The 16004-nt window shown below is 33.8% G+C and overlaps 2 protein-coding genes across 3 annotated transcripts; both read left to right on the forward strand.

The window, feature by feature from the left end:
* The first annotated feature begins 7103 nt into the window (after positions 1-7103).
* LOC148780257 (disease resistance protein PIK6-NP-like) lies at positions 7104-9861 on the forward strand. The gene is made up of 5 exons (XM_088849231.1): positions 7104-8709; positions 8802-8890; positions 8978-9114; positions 9348-9461; positions 9760-9861. The coding sequence occupies exons 1-3, from the start codon at positions 8278-8280 to the stop codon at positions 9000-9002; spliced, it is 546 nt and encodes a 181-aa protein (XP_088705357.1). The 5' UTR covers positions 7104-8277; the 3' UTR covers positions 9003-9114; positions 9348-9461; positions 9760-9861.
* Positions 9862-10108: 247 nt separating this feature from the next.
* Positions 10109-14048, forward strand: LOC18447502 (E3 ubiquitin-protein ligase RGLG5-like). 2 transcript variants are annotated; one of them, XM_088849233.1, is made up of 5 exons: positions 10112-10407; positions 10660-10765; positions 10877-11004; positions 11209-11371; positions 13792-14048. In XM_088849233.1, the coding sequence occupies exons 2-5, from the start codon at positions 10670-10672 to the stop codon at positions 13825-13827; spliced, it is 423 nt and encodes a 140-aa protein (XP_088705359.1). In that variant the 5' UTR covers positions 10112-10407; positions 10660-10669; the 3' UTR covers positions 13828-14048. The 2 variants fall into 2 exon arrangements, with proteins under 2 accessions (XP_088705358.1, XP_088705359.1); XM_088849232.1 differs by lacking the exon at positions 13792-14048 and having other exon boundaries at positions 10109-10407; positions 11209-11991.
* The last annotated feature ends 1956 nt before the right edge of the window (positions 14049-16004 follow it).

Here is a 16004-nt window from a genome sequence, read left to right on the forward strand (position 1 = left end):
TATGAGACATTGCCTGTTACCCATGTATTAGCCATTCTGATTTATGGCTGTTGAAAAATCAATCTAAAGCAAATCTGATATTTGTTGTTTAAAAGTTAAGGTATTTCTTGTTTGGTTCATCTCTCTCTCTCTCTCCCTCTCTCTCTCTCTCAAACATGGCTTCCTTTGTCTTGATCTCCTTCAGTTTGTTAATCTTTTCATTCTGTTATCTCGAGGGGCCCCCATTTGAACGTTCATTTAAATCCTGAACATTCTGATTTTCCTTTTCAGTTGGTTTTACCATTCCCCTGTAAAGCATGGAAATTTTGCCAATAAATATTTTATTGAATAAAGTAAGATTCCTATTGGTCATATGAGACATTGCCTGTTACCCATGTATTAGCCATTCTGATTTATGGCTGTTGAAAAATCAAGCTAAAGCAAATCTGATATTTGTTGTTTAAAAGTTATGGTATTTCTTGTTTGGTTCATCTCTCTCTCTCTCTCCCTCTCTCTCTCTCTCAAACATGGCTTCCTTTGTCTTGATCTCCTTCAGTTTGTTAATCTTTTCATTCTGTTATCTCGAGGGGCCCCCATTTGAACGTTCATTTAAATCCTGAACCTGGTAAAGCATGAACAAGGCCAAAACCTTGTCATACACAATGCATTCCCATCTCTTATGTCTAATGTTTCGGTCTTGCTAATTGTCCTTTAATTTGACACACTGGCTTCTGCTAACCCATAAGTTTGTGTGACTGCTCAAAACTTCAAAAGTTATTCTTCATATTCATTGATTTAGTAGACAATTGATAAAACTAGTTAGACCAATTACTAGTAACATTACTGAAGGGTAACTGTACCTATGGTGCCACCTATATGTAAAACAAACGTAACACCATCCATCTGATTTGAATGGACAATTGGGATATCTTTAGTCATTATGTGACAAATTAGTTCTTGAGAGTCTAATCTTGATTAGATGGCTCAGAGTATTTTATTTTGTTATTTTACTTGAAGATAAAAATTAGCAAACCACCCTATATATGTTTATGAATGTTAAAGAACTTTATTTATGAAGATCTCATTGTTTAACAAAAAGAGAATCCAAGTTTGTCATGGGGAACCGGAGAAATTGAAGGCTATCGGTATTGAGAAACTGAGAAACAAAATTGAAGACTATTGTCAAATCATATAAAAGATTATAAGATAAAGTATATGATAAGATTGTTTGCTTTTGGTGTGAAATAAAACAATCACCCCTTGCCCCCGCAAGTGAAATCTACTTGAAATCAGGTGAATGGGAAGGAGATTGGGGTTGTGCAGCTGATTGTGCTCAAATTCCATAAAATGGTCAAAGGGATAGACCTAGTTGTCATCTTTTTCATCTAATGGTGTGGGTGCCTGTAATCTTTATGCACGAAAAATAATGGTTACTATGTATAGGTGTGGTAATTGGGTTTACTTGTTCACCCGACTAGTTAACCCGACATCAGCTCGGGTCTAGACTTGCATATTGGATGTGGTTGGTTGGTTCCAAATCCAAGTCACTTACACCTGATCTCGGTTGGGTCTGAATTTGGTCCATCTTGAACCTTATCAAGTTGGGTTAGGTTTCGGTCAAGGTTGACTTGACCCAATTCGGACTGAATCTAATATTTATATGTAATATATATGTACATACTCTCAACATTATTTATATGTTATAAATGGTTATAATAAAAATTATTCTTCAAGCTAGACCCAGAGTTGATCTGAACTAGCTGGTCCGGTTTGGATCCAATGGCTTAAACCTAACAGATGTCCAAATTTGGTTTAGGTCAAAGTAGGAGCAACCCGACCTAGATCCAACCAGACTAATCCATTAACACCCCTCCCATCCCCAAAAAACTAGGTCAATATTACAAAATATGACAAGGTAATGACCCAGACACATACATCTTGAAAAAGTTAGTTTAGGAAGTAGAAATTTTTGGGTAACAGTAAGTATAATAAAATCATGAGGACTATGGAAAAACATATGGAAATATATAGAATAAGATCATTTAAGTACAAAGAGATCACCATCATTATTGATTATTAGATGTAAAATTGGGTAGGGTGATGTTGTGGCACATTTCAATATGTCAGATTTCATATTCAATGACTAAGAGTGTGTGTGAGCTTCTTGTACTAAAAGTAAATGTCTTATACAATTTACGATCGATAAAATATATCTCGAAGTGTTGGATTTGGTGCTATAAAGAATCACCAACATTAAGATATTCCAAAATTATATGGGATTGAGATATTCCCATATTTTGTAGGATTGAGATATTGAGATATTCTCATATTTTGTGGGATTGAATTGATATTGATAAGTTTATTAAATTAAATAGAAATCCAAAAAGATTAGGACTCTTGGATTTATCTCTTGGTCTTTTGAGATATATATTATATCAATAAGAAATTTCATATTTTGTGTGGATTTCTAATTATATATATGAGATGAAAGTGCAGAGAATTTGTGTGCTTAATTTGGGTCACCATATGATAATAGTCGTTGCTCTAGAGAGAGAGAGGGAGGTAGAGCCTCCTGTGCATAAGATGTGATTTCCTCCTAGAGAAGAGAACTTCTTTGAATAGAAACATTGTGATGGTGCTTCTTTTGGACTCCCGAAGATTGAGAGGCTTGTTTATTGTAGAGAAGTGGTTCCATTGAGATTTTGGGTGTTTTCCCTTTTAGTGAGATAAAGTCTCGTTTGCTCTCAAAATTCTCTTCCTTGACAATGATTTACTTATGGAATAGAGATAAAAGATCAGCAGTGGTGCCGTTAGAGAGAGTTGGTTTAAAATGGTTTGCTCAACTTGGGGTTTTTGTCGAGGGTTGTTCCAAAATCTTTGATGTAATTGTCATTGGTAGATCGAATTTCAGTTTGCCCTGTCCGTGGATGTAGCCCTTCTTAGGTGAACCACGTAAATATTTGTTTTCTTCTAGTATGTGTTTTATGTTTTATTTCTCATACTTTATTTGTCAAAAATCAATCCGCTTCTATGCACAACAAGTGGTATCACAGCACAACATGATGTTTTTAGGGTGCAGTTGGCATACGGATGCATCCATAGTTGTAGAGGTAAGGTGTACCTTCAAATTTTATCATGGTATATAATTTTGATGTAAAATGTTATTAGGATTATCTCAAAATCTATTTTTATATCTAATTATAAAATTTTTAATTTAAAAAAATAGTTAAAATCAAGTAGGTCTATAAACATATGAAAATCTTGAAAATGAACGGTGTAGATAATATGTTGTAAAATGAACTATTTTTGAGACTTAAAATCTTTTTATTTTTCATGGTCATACATCTCGACATCGAGATGATCAATCAAAAGGTTTTTCAACATTAAAACTATTTTTTCCGATAGATTTTTAAAATGCATCCGTAGCCGTAGAGGTAAGATTGCAACCTTATATAAACTTTTTCCTTGTAGGAGTTCCATGCCATTGTCGATAATGGCCGGTGAAGGAGTGACTTAACATGTCTCAGTGGTGGGCCGTGGGCCCATCCTCCTTTCTCATACTGATACATAAGAGCTGTGGTTTATCCATAGTCCTTGGGATTATATTATACCTTCTCTTATTTTATTTGAGACTGATGATCGAAATCATTATTTGGTAATTTCCCATGTGATTTGAGTCTGATAATCAAAATATTATTTGTTATTTTCATTTCTTTTATGTCAGACTAATGAACAATACCATTATTTGTTACTTTCCCTTGAGTTAAGAGACTGATAATAAAATTTATCATTTCGTATTTTCCCATGCGAACGGTTTCAAATTCCTCCTTAACAAGAACTCCACCATGTCCATGAATTATCTTTTACTTCTCTCTCTAAAATTTTTTATTTTCAGGGGTCACCTGCGCAGTGGGAATCGAACATGGAAGTTGGTGTTGCATGTGTTGATACCATAACCTATCAAGCCATGCATGATTTTTATTTATTTATTTTTTGGGGTAATTGGATGTGAGATATAGTGGGCATTGGTGGTTAAAATGGTAATTGCCTCAACATGACATTCTACCCTCCATTCCCACTCTTAACATATTAAAAAAAAATATAAACATAAATAAGAAAATAAAAAAAACCGTTTCAAAAAATAAAAGAAAAAAAGTCCAAAAAAAATTGGAAAGAGGGCAACTACTGAAAGGAAAAGTGTTAATGTGAATAGTTGATGAGGCGGTTCATTTCCTATGTTCGTGATATGGCAAATGCTAAAGGCTCGTCCCCATCATTTCAAGCTCAATGTTTGATGGCTATTCTTTTTAGAATCCAAGTCCCCATCATTTCCTGGCTATTCTTTTTAGAATCCAAGTCCATCAGGACGTAGAAGTGTCATCATAAGGGATGATAGTTCTTTCATTGCGGTTTTCTCTATTTAAGTGTCATCATAAGGGATGATAGTTCTTTCATTGCGGTTTTCTCTATTTATTTGTGCATAGCATCAAATAACTATGCAGAAATCCGTACTTTGGAAGTGGGTGTTGATTTAGCTATTCAGATGAATTATTTTTCCATACAGATTGAAAGTGATTCATCCCTTTTTGTTTGGGGGCTGCGCTTCTGATTGATTCATCCCTCTTTGTTTGGGGGCTGTAAATCTCCATGTATTATTGCCTCAAATTGTTAATAAAAACTTGTAAATCATTCATGGTCGATTGGTCTCATTTATCGTGAACTAAAAAGTTTGGAGCTCGAGGGCCTCAGACTTTATCTCTCTTTTTTTATTTCATGATGTTGCACAATTGTTTTATAGTAGTGTTGTAAAATAATTAGTTATAATATGCTTTATTTTATTAATGAAAAATGGGTGAGGGGTATTCTCCCCTACTGATTTACCAAAAAAAAAAAAAAAGGAACCATAGAGTATTTCAAGACCAAAATATTTTTTATTCCAAGGCCAAGATAATGGCTAATCATTAAGGTTCCGGAGAGCTAAAAAATTAAGAAAATACATAATTTAATGATATTTCTTTTCATTTACCTTTTGAGGTCACAATCATTATTGTCTCTTAAATTTCAAAATGAGTGGTTATAAGAGTATTAGTGCATAGATACAAAGTTACAAGAAAAAGTTCTTGGACTTTGTGACTCACCCCAAGCCATCAAAATCTCACATTTAGTGAGTGAGATTAGTTGTGATCTCATTGCAATAAAAATAAATAGTCGGCATATATAATAAAGGTAAATAGTTGGCAGCTATAACAAATAGTAATACATGTGAAATCTCAACCATCAAATCTTTATCGGGTGGTTCAAAATACATATTACTATTTGAATATTTAAGCTTTTTTTCATAAATCAGATTGAGATGAAATTTTGGATGCGTATACTTGATACTATTTTGCACTATATAAAAATATAAAAAAATACATTCAAGAATTTAAAATAACCAAATTACCCATGTTATTTTTCAGAGATATTTTGGTTATTTCTCTCTTTCATCGTCGCACCCCTACCTCACTATAAATATCTCTGTCTCTTAAATTATAAAAAAATATATTCAAGAATTTAAAATAAAATTTTTAATTATAAAAATGATTTTGTAATTTTTACAAAATTATATTCATTCAGCCTAATAATACTAACATATTTTTAATATAATCATATTCACATATGTTTAACAAGTTATTAAGATAAATAAACAATAATAATTTAATAGAATTATATGAATTTTTTGAATTAATTATATAGAATATCTTTTTGTAATTATATGTAATTAAAATTTAACTGCATGTACTTTAATTTTTAAAGAGTATAAATAAATAAATAAATAATATTAATCTAAAAAATAAAATAAAATATATCTTATAGACTATTGCATTTTTGTAGATGAACTTGCCCTTGTATAAGCAAGAGAAACGATAGAGATGTTAATGGAATCTAATAAAATAAAGAGAAAATATCTCTATACCCCCCATTTTTAAGTCTTATATCTCAATAGACCCAAGGCTTCAAAATATATTTTAGATTATAAAACTTCTAAGTTTTGTATTTTTTAACCTACTAAGCTAACTTTATATCCTTTAAACCTATTTTTTTGTCCCAAACAAATATAAAAAAAACATATATTTTCTAAACACCATCATTTCTCTCTTTTCACGTGATTTTCCCATAAATGTCCTCCTGCCTATTTTCCCACACTCTGTCTCTCCTGTATCTCTCCCTCACTCCCTCTTCCCCATTAGAGAGATAAAGAGGGTGAATGCTATAGAGAGAGAGAAATTTGGAGGAATATATTAACTAAAGAGATGAAGAATTTAAAATGAGCATGTTTTTTTTATATTTGTTAGGGCTAAAAAAATAATTAAACGTTGGTAAAGTTAGCCAGGGGTTAGGAGATGTATTTTGAATATTTGGGTCTATTAAGATATAGAAACCAAAAATAAGGAGTACGGGGATATTTTCCTTAAAATAAAATGTAAAAATTTTAAAAATAAAATAGAAACAAACATTTGAAAAATACGTCTTTATTTTGTTTTGACATGGAATAGGTCATATTAAGATTTTTATTAGCTATGTTAAACTCCGTATAGATCCTACCAATGTAATAAATATTAGTTTTTTAATCCATCATTTTCCCTCTTTTCGTCATTAATTAATGACCAACATAAGTAAGTATTGCTAAATTGTTTGTTTGTTCAACATAAGTAAGCATTCTAATTGCCTACATGCCAATATTGCTGAATTGTTGTTTGTTGGGGGCGGTTCAATCAAATTCGAGAAATGTGGTTTCAATGCTAGAAATCTTTGTGATAGCCTTAAAATATATTTTCAATCTTTATTTATAAGGTTTAAAGCTTAAAATATAGTATAGATCGACATATCTATATGGAAACTTGAAAATCTTGAAAATTGACGTTCAAAAAATGCTTTACAAAATACACTATTTCCAAAACTTCAAATCCATTTTGTTTTCATGTGCATGCATCTTGATGTCGAGATGATCAATTTGAGAATATTTAGGCATCAACCTCTGAAATTTTTGAAGTAGGCTCTTATTTGATTATTTAGAACCTTGGATAGAGCATTGGCTCGATATAAACTATTCCCTTGTTTAAATCACCGATGTAAAACCAAGAGAGAGTTCACCCTCACTTTGAAGTTGGATATATCCAACTGATTGTGGGAGGAGAGTCAATTTTACCAGGAGAGTTTGAGTTCACACACTTTGAAGTTGGATATATCTCACAGATTGTGGGAGAGAGTCAACATATAAGGCGTGAAGCCTACCTCAATGGGAAAAGTTGTACACCAGGGGGGTGAGGTATAAGGCACGACATTTGGATATGTAGGGACGTAGGTCGGCCCACCACATTACTTTTATCAAAAAATTTTGAAAAAATCCGGTTTATTACGAATGATCCGGTTAGTAGTAAAGAACAGGTATGCACCGGATTGAACAAGTCGGATCCTGTTTTATAATTGGATTTGGACGTAACAATTGATATCTGATCCGGATCGAACAAATCCGGATCAAAACGATGAATTTTTAAACCTTGGTTTTTATAAATTACCCTTTGATGAGGAACAAGAGGTGTCGGTTTATAGACTCTCTCTCAATGTCCCCGCTATTAATTTGGATTCCTTTCAAAAGCAGCCCTTTAGGGCTCGTTTGAATCCTTGGGTTTTTCAATCTAAAGAAAAGTCAATTTTGGAATTGAGATTTACTAGAATTGACATCTTCTGAAATATGGTGTATGGTGTTTGGATTGCAGAAATAAAAAAATTGTTTTGGTTTGCCTGGAATATTTTATTCTTCAAAATGCAAATCCTCTCTCTCCCTATCTATAATTTTCTCTAATAAAGAAAAAATAGGAAGTCCAATTTAGGTTGTTGGATGGGTTTGAATCGGCATGTGTCCTAGTACAAATGTATGCCATTTTCCTTTAATGGGTGTTTTAAGGTGAGAAAGTCTATATAATCTTGACCCATATACTTGAGGGAATGCATCAGTAAGGTGAGAAATGTAATCTTGACCCATATACTTGAGGGAATGCATCACTATAATCAAAATTTTAACATGTAGGATTGTGCAGCTTGCTCATATCTGAGAGAATTTCGTGGCAAAGTCTAAAGTGGTGAAATTGAGACACAGAATTTCATGGTATAACATGCAGGAGTGTGCAGCTTGCTTACATCTGAGAGAGAATTTCATGGCATAGACTAAAGTGGTGAAGTTGACAGAGAGAGAGAGAGAGACAATTTCATGGTATAGCCTGAACTGGTGAAATAGGGAGAGAGAAAGAAAGAGAGATGGTCGATGGTGTTGTGGGATTCTTCCTGATGAAATTGGACTCTATGCTCTCCCAGGAATTACAACTCCTGGCAGGAGTGCACAGTGATATTATTTGGCTCAGAGATGAGTTTAGGACCATGGGCGCCTTCTTAGAGGATGCATATAAAAGGAGTAGCAATGACTCACTCATAACAGCCTGGGTGGAACAAGTAAGTGAGGTGGTAGACGACGCAGCAGATATCCTAAAAAATGAATCCATGAAACAAACGCAAGGTGGATTCTTCTGTAAGCTCATTTCTCGCCGTCAAATCGGAACCAAGATCCAAGGCCTTAAAACACGAATACGTGATATTGCAGCAAGGAGAGTAAGGTATGATATTCAACGTAAAGAATGGTCAGTTCTGAGTCGGATGGTCAGTTCCAAGTCAGATTACAGTAAGGAGAGTAAGGTATGAAATATCATCTATTTCAAGTTTTATAAAATTATCTTTGAACAATATTTTAGCAAATTGGACATGTACAATTTTTATACTTGAGACAGGTGATGGAGGCACTACCCCTTGCTGGTCTTGAGTCTTCCAATCTGATTATAGGCATCGATTCTACAAAAAGTAATGAATGGACCGACCGGTATGCGTTACGAGACTTGTCTTAAAGGAATCTTCATTTCTATGGGACTTATAACTAATTATTTAGAAGGAAACCACTTTCTTTCAGGTGCAAGATCATTCAATCGCCATAGCTTGCATCTCATTGGAAGCCCTCCAAATCCTTATGAACAAGCAATTTCCATAATTGGACGAACCCTGTTGCTTTTGAAGAAAATCTGATTCCTTGTTTTGGGTTTGGAGATGGTTAGTATTTTGTTGAGATATTCCTTTTGATTCTTCAATAAGATTGGATTGTTATTCTATCTTGGAAGTGGCTTAGTTATATGGTACCATTGAGCTGTGGTGTTCTCTTTCGTTCTTCTTTTGGATTGAGTCTCTTTCTTTGTTTTTGATAGGATCGGATTTGCAGTTATGTTATGGTTGGTGACTGTTGTTTACTGCTCATGGGAATTGTTAATCACTTTCCTTTTTGGCAGAAAAAACCCATGACCAGGATGTGTTCAGTTTCAATCCAGATGAAAGGATGTGCAAGGGATTCAAGGAAGCTTTGGGACGTTATAGAGAGAGAGTTCCACATCTGCGATTAGCTGGTTGGTTTCAAACATTTAACAAAAGTTATGTTGTAATGGTAGACTATTCGAAACCATAGCCTGTAAGGGTCATTAACATCCAGTGAAATGATGGATCGTAATTGATGGAAAGTAGGAACCACCATTGGATTCATGTGTTGTTATGGTTGCTCTCACTCTCTCTACATCACTGTCCATTCATTGGACAGTAATGAGCCCGAGAGAAAATGTTTTCTCAAGTCCAGTGGGTTGTAGTGCCCGTTCCCTCAAATTAATTGTTTCCCAGGTCTTTAATTAGGGTAACTTCTTTTTGTGACAGGGCCAACATCCTTTGCACCAATAATTAAATCAGCTGTGAATATTGTAGAGAGGAGTGGTGGACAGTACCATGTTCTTTTGATAATTGCAGATGGACAGGCAAGTCACTTTTCTCATGGAGCTCTGAAAGCCATACACTTGTTTTCTCTGTTTTATGATTCAGAGGAAGTTCTTAACCATATTTAAAGGCCGAAATTCATTTTCAATTTTGTCTGGAGTTGATGAAATTGACAATTTTTGTCTTTTTATTTTATTTTAATATCGTAACGTGGGGTGGGTTTCCAAATTATGGCAGGCACTCGTCAAGTTTCAGCAGGAAATGATAACAAAATCTGAATCCTTGCCATGGTTTTCTGAATGATTAAACAACTGAAAGTTTTAAAGGCTTTTTTAGTTCTTCCTGTCTGAGCTAATGATTTAGCTTATGTTTTGTGGGCTATCTCTGTTTATTCTCACTTCTTGGGTAGTTGGTGTTCCATGCTTCTTTACTGTCTTCAACATGTGATTATATTCTGATATCAAGCTGGCCAGAAACTGACCTGGTTCTTATTTTACTGAGATGGCTCCAGGTGACTAGAAGTGTTGAAACTGAGCATGGCCATCTTAGTCCCCAAGAGAAGGACACTGTTAATGCTATTGTAGAAGCCAGGTAATTGCATCTGTACCTGTTATGGTATCATAATTTCCCTTTAATCAAAGTTTTTAAACTAGAGTTAGGTTTTCATTGAAGCTAAGAAGATGAACTTCAGATTCCATATTGGATATCTTCTAATCTATATGGTAGTAGTTAGAGTATACACTTGAAGACACATGTTGCAGTTTCAGTTGAGGGCCAATGTTCAGAATTCACTGCAATTTAGTGCATGCTTTGAAATTGCAATTTTTTTTCATTCTATTGCAGTGAATTTCCCATGTCAATTATCTTGGTTGGTGTTGGTGATGGACCATGGGACATGAAGCGTCAATTTAATGACAAAATCCCTGCTCGGAATTTCGATAATTTCCAGGTCATCGAAAAATACTTTCCTATTGAATCCATTCATTTGACTTTTTTGTTCATCTTTATGCTTTATTATATCATGGAGCTCTGACAAGTCTAACACATTGGCTATGTACAGTTTGTGAATTTTACTGAAATAATGTTGAAGAAGATCCCTCCAGCAAGGAAGGAGGCAAAATTTGCCTTGGCAGCCCTAAAGGAAAAACAATCACAGTTCCAGGCCATTTTGGAGCTTGGGATATTGGGGTACTATTTCTTCTATTACTTCCATTTTTCTTCTTTCTGGGTATGTAGGGTTTTTGGCAGGACTATGAACCAATTCATTAATTTGACTTCAACTGTATGAAAAATATAATTACACGAATGAGCATTTTAAACTTTAGTTTTGATCCATTTTATTAACTCAGTTTTGGATTTTCCTCAAAGTGATGTCTTCCTATGTCTTTGCAGTCGTCGGAAAGGGAAGTCCTATGGCAGGGTACCTCTCCACCCACCAAGTGTGACTCGTAATTCAGCTGGTTTTGGGTCGAATTATTCACGCTCAAGCAGCTCTGATCAAAGTGGTGGTGCTTATCAGACTCCTGCCCCACCATCTCAACAATGGAATAGTCAGGTAAGAATTACCATGGGCTACTTAGAAAATTTTGAGCTTTACAGATAACTCTAGAATGTAAGGTTCACAGCTTTACTAATTTGATCCGCTTATCCTTATGTCTCAGAAGTTTACAAATGTATGAATTTACACTTTGGATTGAAACTTAGGTTCCATCGATTGTTCGTAAAATCAAACCAGAGCAGTTAACCGGACATGGGTCTGGAAGCGATTTAACTGGTCTAACCAGTAAACTAGCCGATTCAATCGCTCTAACCGAACAAGTCCTGAACGATAAAAAAAATGTTAAAAAAAAAAAAAAGACAAAAAAAAAAAAATACTAAAATATGAAAAGCATATAAAGAAGGAAAATGATTTAATGCAACAGTTGTATAGTAGTATAAGGCAACCACACCTCTAGAAAATCATATTTTTGGCATTTGTATGACCCCAAATTTTACACACACATTCTCTTCATCCTCATAATCAATCCTATGGAAAAAAAAAAAATTCAATATGCACCCTAGACATGGTCAAAATTAGTACCCATCCAACAATGAATCTCGACCATACTTGTGAATTTCGAGATCTAGGCCTTCACAAATTCAAAATCACTTTTTTCTTTTTTAGCATTATTAGTCTATTGATTATAATGCTATATAAAAATTTTGGAAATAAAAAAATTATTCTAAGGCCTATATCTAACCATCTTAATAAAATTGACGGCTTATATTAATTGGGCTAGAATGAAAACTCTCTATAGTATTTTTTCAATATTTTTTTTTTGTGATTGTTCTTCAGAGTGAAAAGAGTGTACATTTAAAAATTCGTGTCAAACAAATGTCTCTAACATGGTTTTTGAAGATGGTTGCATTATACTACTATACAACCGTTGCAGGAAATTATTCCCCTATATAAAATGTGATTAAAACTAAACATACTCAAATGTAGTTGAAAATTATTGAAAAAAATGGATTTTAATGAATCGATTTGTGCCCAGGGGTATTTTTAAAATTTTCTAAAAAAGATGAAAAAATATAAAAGTGAGTATCAATGACTACAGTTTTTGTTAATCTTTACCATAATGTAAATAATATTAAAATAATGTTAAAAAATCGACTTGACCAATTCTTTTTTAAAAAGAAAATGAAAAAAAATTAAGTTATATACAATATAGACCATTCTTTTTTTGTAAATACGTAGTAAATGACATATTTGTTAATAGATCTAATAGGCAACTAAATAGTATATGATGCATTGGTTAGTGGCTTTAATAACAAATTATTTCTTTACAAGAACTTTCAAGTTCGATTCATGTGGGCAAGTAAATTTTTTGAACTTCTTACCAATGTAATGAATTCTTAGAATTGTTAGAATGAACCTCACCAATGTTTAAAAAAAAACCACTGATGGCGGGGAAAACCGCTAATGGCGGGGAAAACCGCTAATGGCGGGGAAAACTGCTAATATCGGGATTCAAACCACGGTTCGTATAAAGTATAGTCGCCAACGCTAACCAATATGCTATTCTAAAATATTTGATATAAATGTCAAGTAGTATTCTATTTAAACTTTAAGAAATCAGTTGATCACCAAAACTAGAATCGGGTGGTTAGAGGCTAGATCGGCCGGTTTTGCAAAACTGGTTCCATCTTTTTGATTTAAAGTTAGCATTAAAAGTGGTTTTTGGGATTTAAAGGTTTGTTTGGATTCTATGTTCTCCACAGGATAAATTGTCTCCACGATCATGTATTTAGTTTCATTACTCTTGCATTCATTAGCCAAAAAAAGGTTAATTTTAAAAGAAACCATTAAGATCCCAATTTTAAATCTTAACTGCAGTTAGAACCAGATATATAGGGAAAATATATAATGATGCCGTTTACCTTTAGTACAAGGTGGTCACAATTAATCTTGACTATTGGACGTGAAATTGGGTGGCTGCATTTATTTTATTGATCAAGCTCAAAGTTCAAAAGAATTTTTTTTGAATTTTGTAACACAACCAAGCTATCAGATTTCACATCGGGTGGTTGTATGCAATTGTGACCGTCCTGTACCGAAGATAAATGCTCTCATTGTATAGAATCCCATGTATATATTTTCAAGCTACAAAGTGGAATAGTATGTTTTTCTTTAATTATTTTCCATAGCTCCTCCTTGTGGAATTGAATTTGTCTGATCGTTTTGTTTTGATGATTTTGTCTGCCCCTTGTGAATAAATGTATGAGTAGTTGGGTTATGTCGATGAAAAATTCTACATTCTAATGACGATACTTTTGTGAATAGATGTGTCTGATGTGTATCTCTAACACCAAAAATCTTGCATTTGATTGTGATCCCAATTCCATTTCTCTCTCTCTAATGAATTTAACATCCAGCCATGTTCTGCTGATTGTGAACTAATCCTCAGTCCTCTTTCTAATGCACCCGAAATACAGACGTGCTATGCTTGTGGACATGACCTGCGGAAATGAGATCTTCATCAAAATAAGGTTGTATTAAATTCCTGTTAATATGATTTAGCGGTCGATTAAGGAATCATGAGTTTCAGATAATATCCTGTCATTTTTAAGGTGTCGGATTTTGGGATTTGTCTTGTAAAAAGCATTTTCCTGTTCGGTTGGTTTTACCATTCCCTGTGCATGGAGATTTTGCCAATAAATATTTTATCTGAATAAATATTTTACTAAATAAAGTAAGGTTTCTATTGGTCATACGAGACATTACCTGTTACCCATGTATTAGCCATTCTGATTTATGGGTGCGGAAAGGAAGCCAAATTAACTTCAGTTTGTCACAAACATGGCTTCCTTTGCCATGATTAACTTCAGTTTGTTAATCTTTTCTTTCTGTTATCTTTTTGAGGGGGGCCATCTGAGTGTTCATTTAAATCGTGAACCTGGTAAAGCATGAACGTCGTCATTCACAATGGGCTTATGCTTGCTAATTGTCTTCTAATTTGACACACTGGCTTAAGCTGACCCATAACTTTGTGTGACTTCTCAAAACTTCAATTCATTGATTGAGCCAACAATTGATAAAACTAGTTAGACCAATTACTAGTTGTATTACTGAAGAGGAACTTTTACTTAATGGTGCCACCCACATGTAAAAACGATGTAACCCCATGTCCAGCCATCTGATTTGAATGAACTACTAATATATCTTTAATCATAATATCACAAATTAGTTTATCAGCCCTTAATCTTGACTAGACAGCTCAGAGTATTTTATTTTGCTATTTTACTTGAAGATAAAAATCATATATAAGATTATAAGATAAAATATACAATGAGATTGTTTGCTTTTGGTGCGAAAGAAAACAATCATCCCCCTTGCCCCAGTAAGTGAAATCTACTTGAAATCAGGTGAATGGGGAGGAGATTGGGGTTGTGCAGCTGATTGTGCTCAAATTCCAAAAGAATCACCTAGTTGTCATCTTTTTCATCTAATAGCGTGGGTGCCTGTCTTCTTTATGCACGAAAAATAATGGTTACTATGTATGGGCGTGGTAACTGGGTCCATTTTATATGTTGACCCAACTGGTTAACCAGGCATAAGTTCGGGTCTAGACTTGAATATGGGAAATCCAAGTCCCTTAGATCCGATCGTGGTTGGGTCTTAGATCGAGGTAGATTTCACCAAATTTGATCCGACTGGATCTAATATTTATATGTTATATATATGTTCATACTTAACATTCTTTATAAGTATTCATAATCAAATTTATTTTTCTTCAATCTAGACCTAGAGTTGATTCGAATTGGCTGGTCCGTTCTGGGTCCATTGACTTGGACCTAACACAGGTCCACATTTGGTCTGGGTCAAACTAGGAACACCCCAACCTAGATCCAACCCAATTAACTCCCCTCCCACCCCTAAACAAAATAGAAGGTCAATATTACAAGGTAATGACCTAGACAAATACATCTTGAAAAATTAGCTTAGGAAGAAGATATATTTGGGCGTGGATAGTTCAAGTAATAGGAAGTATAATAAAATCGCAAGGACTATGGGAAAACATATGGAAATATGAAGATTAAGATCATTTATTTTTAGTATAAGGAGGTTACAATCATTATTGATTATTAAATGTGAAATTGGATGGGGCGATGTGTTATTGCCTTGGTATAAAGTCCAAAATAATTTTTTTCAAATGTTATGACACGCTTCAATCTGTTAAATTTCATATTCAATGGCTAAGAGTATATGTGACCTCTTTATACTACAAGTAAATAAGTCTTATGCTGTATACAATCCTAAAACATATTTCCAAGGTTGCAAAAGTTTTTAGGGCCGTGAGTCCCATTGCAAAAGTTTTTAGGGCCGTGAGTCCCATGTCACTGTCGATAATGAACGGTGATGGAGTGAGACTCTACTGTAAAAAGACATTTCTCAGTGGTGGGTCTCATCCTCCTTTCTCATATTGATAAATAACAGTTGTGATTTATCCATAGTCCTTGGGATTATATTACACTTTCACTTATTTTATTTGAGTCATTATTTGTTATTTTTTATGTTATATATATATATATATATATATATATATATATATATATATATATATATATATATATGGAAAAAGTTTATACCTAGTCGAGGCTCTAAACAAATCAAATTAGAACGCACATCAAAAATTTCACTAGAAGAG

The sequence above is a fragment of the Amborella trichopoda genome, chromosome 10 (assembly GCF_054954075.1).
Source record: "Amborella trichopoda isolate Santa Cruz 75 chromosome 10, AtrichopodaSantaCruz75HAP2 v2.0, whole genome shotgun sequence".
In the NCBI taxonomy this organism is placed as follows: Eukaryota; Viridiplantae; Streptophyta; class Magnoliopsida; order Amborellales; family Amborellaceae; genus Amborella; species Amborella trichopoda.

Coding starts and splice junctions, on each gene's coding strand:
- LOC148780257 (XM_088849231.1), top strand. CDS start 8,278: ATGGTCGATGGTGTTGTGGGATTCTTCCTGATGAAATTGGACTCTATG. Junction 8,710..8,801: donor ATTACAGTAAGGAGAGTAAG/GTATGAAATATC, acceptor TACTTGAGACAG/GTGATGGAGGCACTACCCCT. Junction 8,891..8,977: donor AGTAATGAATGGACCGACCG/GTATGCGTTACG, acceptor ACTTTCTTTCAG/GTGCAAGATCATTCAATCGC.
- LOC18447502 (XM_088849232.1), top strand. CDS start 10,670: ATGTCAATTATCTTGGTTGGTGTTGGTGATGGACCATGGGACATGAAG. Junction 10,766..10,876: donor GGAATTTCGATAATTTCCAG/GTCATCGAAAAA, acceptor GGCTATGTACAG/TTTGTGAATTTTACTGAAAT. Junction 11,005..11,208: donor TTGGAGCTTGGGATATTGGG/GTACTATTTCTT, acceptor ATGTCTTTGCAG/TCGTCGGAAAGGGAAGTCCT.